The sequence below is a fragment of the Coregonus lavaretus genome, assembly GCF_964263955.1.
Source record: "Coregonus lavaretus genome assembly, contig: HAP1_SCAFFOLD_1787, whole genome shotgun sequence".
In the NCBI taxonomy this organism is placed as follows: Eukaryota; Metazoa; Chordata; class Actinopteri; order Salmoniformes; family Salmonidae; genus Coregonus; species Coregonus lavaretus.
This window is the reverse complement of record NW_028163920.1, coordinates 10,001-22,332: the sequence shown is the minus strand read 5'-3', so window position 1 is coordinate 22,332 and position 12,332 is coordinate 10,001. Positions and strand designations below refer to the sequence as shown.

The 12,332-nt window shown below is 44.6% G+C and overlaps 1 protein-coding gene across 3 annotated transcripts in view; it reads left to right on the top strand.

Moving 5' to 3' along the window:
* Window positions 1-3,845: 3,845 nt before the first annotated feature.
* Window positions 3,846-12,332, top strand: part of LOC311117660 (uncharacterized protein C11orf98-like) — a 13,345-nt gene continuing 4,858 nt past the window's right edge. For all 3 annotated transcript variants that reach the window (XR_014611700.1, XR_014611701.1, XM_084192593.1), the window contains exons 1-3: window positions 3,846-3,920; window positions 4,447-4,571; window positions 9,495-9,592. Coding sequence is in view for 1 of the 3 variants with exons in the window: in XM_084192593.1 (XP_084048719.1) it covers window positions 3,873-3,920; window positions 4,447-4,571; window positions 9,495-9,592 (271 nt within the window). In the remaining 2 variants the exon portion in view is untranslated. The remainder of the gene's footprint in view (window positions 3,921-4,446; window positions 4,572-9,494; window positions 9,593-12,332) is intronic.

The window sequence follows — 12,332 nt, the reverse complement described above, 5'->3', positions numbered from 1 at the left end:
AGGATAATACTAAAGAGTTAATCAGGGTGATTTTTCCACAAATTGACAGGTATTTTCCTTTCCATGGTAGTAAGATCTTATCTATTTTTGCTAACTTTCTATTAAAATGTATTGAAGTGAGATCATTTATTTCCTTTGGGATATGTATTCCGAGTATATCCACATCACCATCAGACCATTTTATTGGTAAACTACATGGTAATGTAAAAATTGTATTTTTTAGTGATCCAATACGTAATATAGTACATTTGTCATAATTTGGTTGTAATCCAGAGAGGTTAGAAAATGTATCTAGATCCTCTATGAGGCTGTGGAGGGATTCTAGTTGTGGATTTAAAAGAAAACATGAATCATCAGCGTACAATGACACCTTTGTTTTTAAGCCCTGTATTTCTAATCCTCTGATATTATTATTGGATCTGATTTTAATAGCTAACATCTCGATGGCCACAATAAATAGATATGCCGATAGTGGACATCCTTGTTTCACTCCTCTTGACAGTTTAAAACTTTCTGGGAAATAGCCATTATTTACTATTTTACACCTAGGGTTACTATACATGATTTTGACCCATTTTATAAGAGATTCTCCAAAATTGAAATGCTCCAGGCATTTATATATAAACCCCAGTCGTACTTTATAACATGCCTTTTCGAAGTCTGCTATGAATAGCAGGCCTGGTTTCCCATATTTTCCATAGTGTTCTATTGTTTCCAATACTTGCCTTATATTATCTCCAATGTATCTTCCATGTAAAAAACCTGTCTGATTAGAATGAATAATATCCGACAATACCTTTTTAATTCTATGCGCTATACATTTTGCTAGGATTTGTGTAAGGGGCCTCCAATTTTGTAAATGGACTGGATCTTTATATTTTCCACTTGTATCCTGTTTCAGTAATAATGAGATCAGACCTTCTTCTAGAGTGTCAGATAATCTACCATTTACATAGGAGTGGTTAAAACATGCTAATAACGGTCCTCTTAGTATATCAAAAAAGGTTTGGTATACCTCGACTGGTATGCCATCCAACCCTGGAGTTTTCCCGGATTTAAAGTCTTTAATTGCATCCAGAAGTTCCTCCTCTGTAATTTCACCTTCACATGAGTCTTTCTGTGTGGCTGTTAATTTGACATTATCAATAGAAAAAAATCTCTACAATTAGCTTCAGTTAGAGGAGATGGAGGCGACTGAAAATAAAACATATGCTTAAAGTACTTTGTTTCTTCCTTCAAAATATCATTTGGTGAATTATGGGTGACTCCGTCAATTGTAACCAGTTTCATTAAGTTCTTTTTGGTAGCATTCCTATGTTGAAGATTAAAAAAGAATTTTGTGCATTTTTCCCCATATTCCATCCAGTTTGCTTTATTTTTATAATATATTACACTTGATCTTTCTTGAATAAGTTTCTCCATTTCTTTTTGTTTTTCCTCTAATTTATTCTGAGCCTCTATGTTACAGTTTTTATTGCCATCTATCTGTTCTGTTAGACCTTCTATTTCCTTTCTTAGTATAAACTCTTTTGACCTAAATTGCTTTTGTTTTCGAGATGAGTACTGAATTGCATGGCCTCTAAAGGCACATTTAAAGGTGTCCCATACAATAAGGGGATTCGCTGTACCTATGTTATGTTGGAAAAAGTCAGTTATAAATTCCTTTGTTCTAATTATGAATAAATTATCATCCAATAGGCTTTGATTAAATTTCCAATATCCTCGCCCACGTGGAAATTCAGTAAGAGTAATGTATATGCCTATTATATGATGGTCCGACCGCATTCTGTCCCCTATCAACACTTTTTTTTACTTTTGGTGCCAACGAGAATGAGATAAGAAAGAAGTCAAGACGACTAGCTTGATTGAGTCTCTCCCATGTATATCTCACTAGATCAGTATATTTAAGCCTCCATATATCTACTAGTTCTAATGTATCCATGACATTCACAATTTCCTTAAGAGCATGTGGGTGATTGTTTGTGGTGTGATTTCCTTTACGGTCCATTGAGCTATTTAAAACAGTATTATAATCCCCCACCATAATAATATTTTCTTGAGTTGCTTGCAGGCTTGATAATTTATTATATATATTGTCAAAGAATTGTGGATCATCATTATTTGGTCCGTAAAGGTTAATGAGCCATATCTGTTTATGGTCCAATAAAACATATTTAAAATAATCCATCTACCTTGCGTATCTATTTGGACAATTTGCACATTCGGATCGAAATTACTATTAATTAATATCATCACCCCTTTTGAATTTCTTTGCCCATGGGAGAAGTATATTTCCCCCCCCCATTCTTTTTTCCACGCTACTTCATCTCGAATTGTTGAATGAGTTTCCTGTATACAATAGATATTATATTCCTTCTCTTTGAGCCATGTAAATATTGTTCTTCTTTTGTTATTATCAGCTAAGCCATTACAATTATAACTGGCTATACTTATTTCACCATACACCATAATGAGATACAAGTTTCAAGTCTATTTATCATTATATATGTTTGTAAATTTACCAATAAAAAATTGCGTAATGACTGAGTGTCCATATAGCTGTACCGTGATATTTGCATTGCTAGGGAGTAACCCTTCAATTGTTCTCCACTAATTCCCCCGCTAAAGCCCCTCCCCATCCCAAGTTGAGCCGTCATCCCAGTGATCAGCATCCCACCCACGTCCCTCCGTATCCCTAAGGCCCCGAGAGGCCAGGACCCATCCATCGAAAACAGCACACCGTGGCACCCACAAAACAGAAGCAGATTAACCGCCAAAAGCATTTCCAATGCTTTCACCTCTATATATATATATATATATATATATATATATATATATATATATATTTTTTTTTTTTTTTTTTATTATGCATATCCTATTTTCCATCATTATCAATTAATATGCGTAATAATGTCGGCAGTTTACGCGTAGGATTCCAACAAATAACCCGGATTGCCATTGTATTACACTTAATTCATTGACAAGCAATTATTATCCTAGCAAATAATCCCGGCGGTCCATCCCATACCCTCCCCCTCAACATCCCCATAAATGTAATGTAATTGTCAATAAAAGCCTTTGACACTTATGAAATGCTTGTAATTATACTTCAGTATACCATAGTAACATCTGACAAAAATATCTCATAACACTGAAGCAGCAAACTTTGTGAAGACCAATACTTGTGTCAGTCTCAAGACGTTTGACCACGACAATCCATACTCCGTCTTTTCGAATCACCTGCGGGCCTCCTCCGGCTCTGCCCAACAACCAATGAGGGCCTGCCAATTAAACTGAGCGTCTCCAATCAGATACTTCCAATATCACGCACTGAACACGTGCATACCATTTTAAGCAGATGTGCATAATAACACGCTGCTTATCTCTGAAACACTACAGTTCCAAACTGACTTTATGACCAAAATTATCCTATTTATACTTTGAGGTACATTTTGTTTCTGACTCATATCGATGCCACATAGACCGTTTTCAAAAGGATTATTTGGTTTTTAGGGACAGTGGCTCTTTAAAATCTTTAACCGTAACTAAACCCGAACCAAAAATGAAGACCAAAAAACAGATGTCTGTTTTCATCCATTATTCCGATATATTTTGACTTTGTGGCTGTGTTATCTAGTGGAAACCAACCATACCGCTCTAGGCCTTGATCTTCCGTGGCTTCAACGAGAGGGGGCAGCCGTTCTCAAACTCTTCAATGTCCCAGCCAATGAAAATGGAAGAAAGTGGCCCCTTCCAGCCAATGAAAATGGGAGAAAGTGGTCCCTTCCAGCCAATGAAAATTGGAGAAAGTGGTCCCTTCCAGCCAATGAGAAGTGAGCCCGGAACTCTCCTCACATGTTACAGCAGCAAGCATGGGGAAGACTGGAACACCGGGTGGAAAGATCAACAGACCCAAAACAGTAAGTTACACACATAAACTCACTTTATTTTAAACATTTACACCAGTACAAGATGTAGAAGGGTTACTTCATCATAAACTAGTACCCTAAAGGCAGCTCGTTTAACGCTGAAGGTAAAATAACACCAAGAAGGTGGTGTTAGCAAGACGGCTAACTAGCATTTCAATGTAAGCTAGCTACGACGTTGTTATTTCTAGTAACTACCGGTATGTTACAGTGTTGTTACAATGTTAGCTACAACGTTTGTTAGTTCTGTCAACACTGCACCAAAATGTAACGCTTTATTAACATGTGCGTCAATACCGTGTAGCTCAGTTGGTAGAGCGTGGCGCTTGCAACGCCAGGGTTGTGGGTTCGATTCCCACGAGGGGGGCCAGTATGAAAATGTATGCACTCACTAACTGTAAGTCGCTCTAGATAAGAACGTCTGCTAAAAATGACTAAAATGTAATACTGTCAGTTATGTGTTACTAGTTAGCTAAAAGCCTCGCTACCTCTTCATTGTGACGCGTTGCCTGTTCATTAGGAGCTGGGGAAGAAGCTCTTCAAGCGGCGGAGGAATCTGACCCGTGAGAAGAGGAAGAGACACATCAAGGTGGGAGCTGTGGTGGACAAAGGACTCACCACCATCCACCATCTCAGGAAGAGAAAGTAGGTCCCATACTGTATGTACTTAACACTGTGGGCCAGTGGTTCTCAACCAGGGGATACGTGAGACCGGGCAGAGCCAAATGTACTTGGTGGTACAGTCGGGTAGCTTAGTGGTTAAGAGCGTTGTGCCAGTAACCGAAAGGTCGCTGGTTCTAATCCCCGAGCCGACTAGGTGAAAAATCTGTCGATGTGCCCTTGAGCAAGGCACTTAACCCTAATTGCTCCTGTAAGTCGCTCTGGATAAGAGCATCTGCTAAATGACTAATTTATTATTTATTAATTTATTATAGATATAATAACAGTGGTACATCTCGATGGGTAGAGTAACCAATAAAGGTTGAAGTCCCTGCAGGACAACAAGCGTGAGAAAACTGCCTACCCAGAATCCTCTCTAACGGGCCTGTATTCTTAGTGTGGTTGTCCAGGATCCTGACCAGATCCTCTCTCTATAATGGGCCTGTATTCTTAGTGTGGTTGTCCAGGATCCTGACCAGATCCTCTCTCTAATGGGCCTGTATTCTTAGTGTGGTTGTCCAGGATCCTGACCAGATCCTCTCTCTATAATGGGCCTGTATTCTTAGTGTGGTTGTCCAGGATCCCGACCAGATCCTCTCTCTAACGGGCCTGTATTCTTAGTGTGGTTGTCCAGGATCCTGACCAGATCCTCTCTCTAATGGGCCTGTATTCTTAGTGTGGTTGTCCAGGATCCTGACCAGATCCTCTCTCTAACGGGCCTGTATTCTTAGTGTGGTTGTCCAGGATCCTGACCAGATCCTCTCTCTAACGGGCCTGTATTCTTAGTGTGGTTGTCCAGGATCCTGACCAGATCCTCTCTCTATAATGGGCCTGTATTCTTAGTGTGGTTGTCCAGGATCCTGACCAGATCCTCTCTCTATAATGGGCCTGTATTCTTAGTGTGGTTGTCCAGGATCCTGACCAGATCCTCTCTCTAATGGGCCTGTATTCTTAGTGTGGTTGTCCAGGATCCCAACCAGATCCTCTCTCTATAATGGGCCTGTATTCTTAGTGTGGTTGTCCAGGATCCTGACCAGATCCTCTCTCTAATGGGCCTGTATTCTTAGTGTGGTTGTCCAGGATCCCGACCAGATCCTCTCTCTATAATGGGCCTGTATTCTTAGTGTGGTTGTCCAGGATCCTGACCAGATCCTCTCTCTATAATGGGCCTGTATTCTTAGTGTGGTTGTCCAGGATCCTGACCAGATCCTCTCTCTATAATGGGCCTGTATTCTTAGTGTGGTTGTCCAGGATCCTGACCAGATCCTCTCTCTATAATGGGCCTGTATTCTTAGTGTGGTTGTCCAGGATCCTGACCAGATCCTCTCTCTAATGGGCCTGTATTCTTAGTGTGGTTGTCCAGGATCCCGACCAGATCCTCTCTCTATAATGGGCCTGTATTCTTAGTGTGGTTGTCCAGGATCCTGACCAGATCCTCTCTCTATAATGGGCCTGTATTCTTAGTGTGGTTGTCCAGGATCCTGACCAGATCCTCTCTCTATAATGGGCCTGTATTCTTAGTGTGGTTGTCCAGGATCCCGACCAGATCCTCTCTCTAATGGGCCTGTATTCTTAGTGTGGTTGTCCAGGATCCTGACCAGATCCTCTCTCTATAATGGGCCTGTATTCTTAGTGTGGTTGTCCAGGATCCTGACCAGATCCTCTCTCTAATGGGCCTGTATTCTTAGTGTGGTTGTCCAGGATCCTGACCAGATCCTCTCTCTATAATGGGCCTGTATTCTTAGTGTGGTTGTCCAGGATCCTGACCAGATCCTCTCTCTAACGGGCCTGTATTCTTAGTGTGGTTGTCCAGGATCCTGACCAGATCCTCTCTCTATAATGGGCCTGTATTCTTAGTGTGGTTGTCCAGGATCCCGACCAGATCCTCTCTCTAATGGGCCTGTATTCTTAGTGTGGTTGTCCAGGATCCTGACCAGATCCTCTCTCTAACGGGCCTGTATTCTTAGTGTGGTTGTCCAGGATCCTGACCAGATCCTCTCTCTAATGGGCCTGTATTCTTAGTGTGGTTGTCCAGGATCCTGACCAGATCCTCTCTCTATAATGGGCCTGTATTCTTAGTGTGGTTGTCCAGGATCCTGACCAGATCCTCTCTCTAACGGGCCTGTATTCTTAGTGTGGTTGTCCAGGATCCTGACCAGATCCTCTCTCTATAATGGGCCTGTATTCTTAGTGTGGTTGTCCAGGATCCTGACCAGATCCTCTCTCTATAATGGGCCTGTATTCTTAGTGTGGTTGTCCAGGATCCTGACCAGATCCTCTCTCTATAATGGGCCTGTATTCTTAGTGTGGTTGTCCAGGATCCTGACCAGATCCTCTCTATAATGGGCCTGTATTCTTAGTGTGGTTGTCCAGGATCCTGACCAGATCCTCTCTCTATAATGGGCCTGTATTCTTAGTGTGGTTGTCCAGGATCCTGACCAGATCCTCTCTCTATAATGGGCCTGTATTCTTAGTGTGGTTGTCCAGGATCCTGACCAGATCCTCTCTCTATAATGGGCCTGTATTCTTAGTGTGGTTGTCCAGGATCCTGACCAGATCCTCTCTCTAACGGGCCTGTATTCTTAGTGTGGTTGTCCAGGATCCCGACCAGATCCTCTCTCTATAATGGGCCTGTATTCTTAGTGTGGTTGTCCAGGATCCCGACCAGATCCTCTCTCTATAATGGGCCTGTATTCTTAGTGTGGTTGTCCAGGATCCTGACCAGATCCTCTCTCTCTAACGGGCCTGTATTCTTAGTGTGGTTGTCCAGGATCCTGACCAGATCCTCTCTCTAATGGGCCTGTATTCTTAGTGTGGTTGTCCAGGATCCCGACCAGGTGAAGTGGTATTGCAGTATTCTCATGCATCCTAGGGTATATGGTCCTCTGTAGCTCAATTGGTAGAGCATGGCGCTTGTAACGCCAGGGTAGTGGGTTCGATCCCCGGGACCACCCATACGTAAAAATGTATGCGCACATGACTGTAAGTCGCTTTGGATAAAAGCATCTGCTAAATGGCATATTATTATTATTATGATGGTAGTAGGACCTAGGTCTTTGCTGCTGTGGTCTGATTGGGTTGTTGAGCTGCCATGTTGCAGTCTGAAAGGGTTGTTGTTGTCCCTGCTGTGTGTTGTCCCTGCTCAGCTCCAGCCCCAGTCTGAACGGGTTGTTGTTGTCCCTGCTGTGTGTTGTCCCTGCTCAGCTCCAGCCCCAGTCTGAACGGGTTGTTGTTGTCTCTGCTGTGTGTTGTCCCTGCTCAGCTCCAGCCCCAGTCTGAACGGGTTGTTGTCCCTGCTGTGTGTTGTCCCTGCTCAGCTCCAGCCCCAGTCTGAACGGGTTGTTGTCTCTGCTGTGTGTTGTCCCTGCTCAGCTCCAGCCCCAGTCTGAACGGGTTGTTGTCCCTGCTGTGTGTTGTCCCTGCTCAGCTCCAGTCTGAACGGGTTGTTGTTGTCCCTGCTGTGTGTTGTCCCTGCTCAGCTCCAGCCCCAGTCTGAACGGGTTGTTTTCCCTGCTGTGTGTTGTCCCTGCTCAGCCCCAGTCTGAACGGGTTGTTGTCTCTGCTGTGTGTTGTCCCTGCTCAGCTCCAGTCTGAACGGGTTGTTTTCCCTGCTGTGTGTTGTCCCTGCTCAGCTCCAGCCCCAGTCTGAACGGGTTGTTGTCCCTGCTGTGTGTTGTCCCTGCTCAGCTCCAGCCCCAGTCTGAACGGGTTGTTGTCCCTGCTGTGTGTTGTCCCTGCTCAGCTCCAGCCCCAGTCTGAACGGGTTGTTGTCCCTGCTGTGTGTTGTCCCTGCCCAGTCCCAGTCTGAACGGGTTGTTGTCCCTGCTGTGTGTTGTCCCTGCTCAGCTCCAGCCCCAGTCTGAACGGGTTGTTGTCCCTGCTGTGTGTTGTCCCTGCTCAGCTCCAGCCCCAGTCTGAACGGGTTGTTGTCCCTGCTGTGTGTTGTCCCTGCCCAGCCCCAGTCTGAACGGGTTGTTGTCCCTGCTGTGTGTTGTCCCTGCTCAGCTCCAGTCCCAGTCTGAACGGGTTGTTGTCCCTGCTGTGTGTTGTCCCTGCTCAGCTCCAGCCCCAGTCTGAACGGGTTGTTGTTGTCCCTGCTGTGTGTTGTCCCTGCTCAGCTCCAGCCCCAGTCTGAACGGGTTGTTGTTGTCCCTGCTGTGTGTTGTCCCTGCCCAGCCCCAGTCTGAACGGGTTGTTGTCCCTGCTGTGTGTTGTCCCTGCTCAGCTCCAGCCCCAGTCTGAACGGGTTGTTGTCTCTGCTGTGTGTTGTCCCTGCTCAGCTCCAGCCCCAGTCTGAACGGGTTGTTGTTGTCCCTGCTGTGTGTTGTCCCTGCTCAGCTCCAGCCCCAGTCTGAACGGGTTGTTGTCCCAGCTGTGTGTTGTCCCTGCCCAGCCCCAGTCTGAACGGGTTGTTGTCCCTGCTGTGTGTTGTCCCTGCTCAGCTCCAGCCCCAGTCTGAACGGGTTGTTGTCCCTGCTGTGTGTTGTCCCTGCTCAGCTCCAGCCCCAGTCTGAACGGGTTGTTGTCTCTGCTGTGTGTTGTCCCTGCTGTGTGTTGTCCCTGCTGTGTGTTGTCCCTGCTCAGCTCCAGCCCCAGTCTGAACGGGTTGTTGTCTCTGCTGTGTGTTGTCCCTGCTCAGCTCCAGCCCCAGTCTGAACGGGTTGTTGTCCCTGCTGTGTGTTGTCCCTGCTCAGCTCCAGCCCCAGTCTGAACGGGTTGTTGTCTCTGCTGTGTGTTGTCCCTGCTCAGCTCCAGTCTGAACGGGTTGTTGTCTCTGCTGTGTGTTGTCCCTGCTCAGCTCCAGCCCCAGTCTGAACGGGTTGTTGTCCCTGCTGTGTGTTGTCCCTGCTCAGCTCCAGCCCCAGTCTGAACGGGTTGTTGTCTCTGCTGTGTGTTGTCCCTGCTCAGCTCCAGCCCCAGGGCCAACATCACTCTGTCCGGGAAGAAGAAACGCAAGCTGCTGAAACAGCTGCAACACATGGAAGCGGAGAAGGCCGCTATGGAAGGTAAGAGCTTGAATAACTAGACATTTTTATTTTTAGGTTGTTGAATCACATTTCCTCTTGAGTAATCATGTGCTCTCGTATCCACTTTTTTAAAAAAGAAGGAAGAACTCTCCAGCTGTCAATCACGATGTATAGTAGCCGAGTTTAGACACCTCTCTCGCAATCTGAACCGTCTCCTCGTACGGACCATAACGTTCAGCCCGGTCCATGTAGACAGCCACACGTGCATGCATTAATCGACATATGGAGGAAATGTGTCAAACACGCTGAAATATAGCTAGTGGAGACGATGCTTTAAAGCCACACTCTGTGGGATGCACATACATTTTAAAGAATGGGGCCACCAACAACATCCTAAACTATGGTGTAAATGGAGAGGAGGTTTTAATGTAGAACTGATCGTTTCCCCTGACGACTCTGACAGTTCATTATGCTCACTGCTGCTCACCGAACTGTCTTGGATGCATTTAGAGAATCAGCTATAGAATTATATGCATTTAGAGCATTCACTATAGGACTGTATGCATTTAGAGCATTCACTATAGGACTGTATGCGTTTAGAGCATTCACTATAGGACTGTATGCGTTTAGAGCATTCACTATAGGACTGTATGCGTTTAGAGCATTCACTATAGGACTGTATGCGTTTAGAGCATTCACTATAGGACTGTATGCGTGTAGAGCATTCACTATAGGACTGTATGCGTGTAGAGCATTCACTATAGGACTGTATGCGTTTAGAGCATTCACTATAGGACTGTATGCGTTTAGAGCATTCACTATAGGACTGTATGCGTTTAGAGCATTCACTATAGGACTGTATGCGTTTAGAGCATTCACTATAAGACTGTATGCGTTTAGAGCATTCACTATAGGACTGTATGCGTTTAGAGCATTCACTATAGGACTGTATGCGTTTAGAGCATTCACTATAGGACTGTATGCGTTTAGAGCATTCACTATAGGACTGTATGCGTTTAGAGCATTCACTATAGGACTGTATGCGTTTAGAGCATTCACTATAGGACTGTATGCGTTTAGAGCATTCACTATAGGACTGTATGCGTTTAGAGCATTCACTATAGGACTGTATGCGTTTAGAGCATTCAATATAGGACTGTATGCGTTTAGAGCATTCACTATAGGACTGTATGCGTTTAGAGCATTCACTATAGGACTGTATGCGTTTAGAGCATTCACTATAGGACTGTATGCGTTTAGAGCATTCACTATAGGACTGTATGCGTTTAGAGCATTCACTATAGGACTGTATGCGTTTAGAGCATTCACTATAGGACCGTATGCGTTTAGAGCATTCACTATAGGACCGTATGCGTTTAGAGCATTCACTATAGGACCGTATGCGTTTAGAGCATTCACTATAGGACCGTATGCGTTTAGAGCATTCACTATAGGACCGTATGCGTTTAGAGCATTCACTATAGGACCGTATGCGTTTAGAGCATTCACTATAGGACCGTATGCGTTTAGAGCATTCACTATAGGACCGTATGCGTTTAGAGCATTCACTATAGGACCGTATGCGTTTAGAGCATTCACTATAGGACCGTATGCGTTTAGAGCATTCACTATAGGACCGTATGCGTTTAGAGCATTCACTATAGGACCATATGCGTTTAGAGCATTCACTATAGGACTGTATGCGTTTAGAGCATTCACTATAGGACTGTATGCGTTTAGAGCATTCACTATAGGACTGTATGCGTTTAGAGCATTCACTATAGGACTGTATGCGTTTAGAGCATTCACTATAGGACTGTATGCGTTTAGAGCATTCACTATAGGACTGTATGCGTTTAGAGCATTCACTATAGGACTGTATGCGTTTAGAGCATTCACTATAGGACCGTATGCGTTTAGAGCATTCACTATAGGACCGTATGCGTTTAGAGCATTCACTATAGGACCGTATGCGTTTAGAGCATTCACTATAGGACCGTATGCGTTTAGAGCATTCACTATAGGACCGTATGCGTTTAGAGCATTCACTATAGGACCGTATGCGTTTAGAGCATTCACTATAGGACCGTATGCGTTTAGAGCATTCACTATAGGACCGTATGCGTTTAGAGCATTCACTATAGGACCGTATGCGTTTAGAGCATTCACTATAGGACCGTATGCGTTTAGAGCATTCACTATAGGACTGTATGCGTTTAGAGCATTCACTATAGGACTGTATGCGTTTAGAGCATTCACTATAGGACCGTATGCGTTTAGAGCATTCACTATAGGACCGTATGCGTTTAGAGCATTCACTATAGGACCGTATGCGTTTAGAGCATTCACTATAGGACCGTATGCGTTTAGAGCATTCACTATAGGACTGTATGCGTTTAGAGCATTCACTATAGGACTGTATGCGTTTGGAGCATCAGCTAGAAGTTTAAATGTTACGTAATGTTTCCTAGAGACTCGGGACCAGTAAGTTATTTATAATGATACAATATCACAGAGTTAGATAGAACACGCGTCATCTGATCTGTTCCCCTCCCGTACACCTGGCGACCGTGTCAGCGTGCACTGCGCCCGGCCCGCCACAGGAGTCGCTAGTGCGCGATGGGACAAGAACATCCCTGCCGGCCTAACCCAGACGACGCTGGGCCAATTGTGCGCCGCCCCATGGGTCTCCCAGATCGCGGCCGGCTGCGAAAGAGCCTGGACTCGAACCAAGATCACAGCTAGCACTGTGATGCACTGCCTTAGACCACTGCACCAC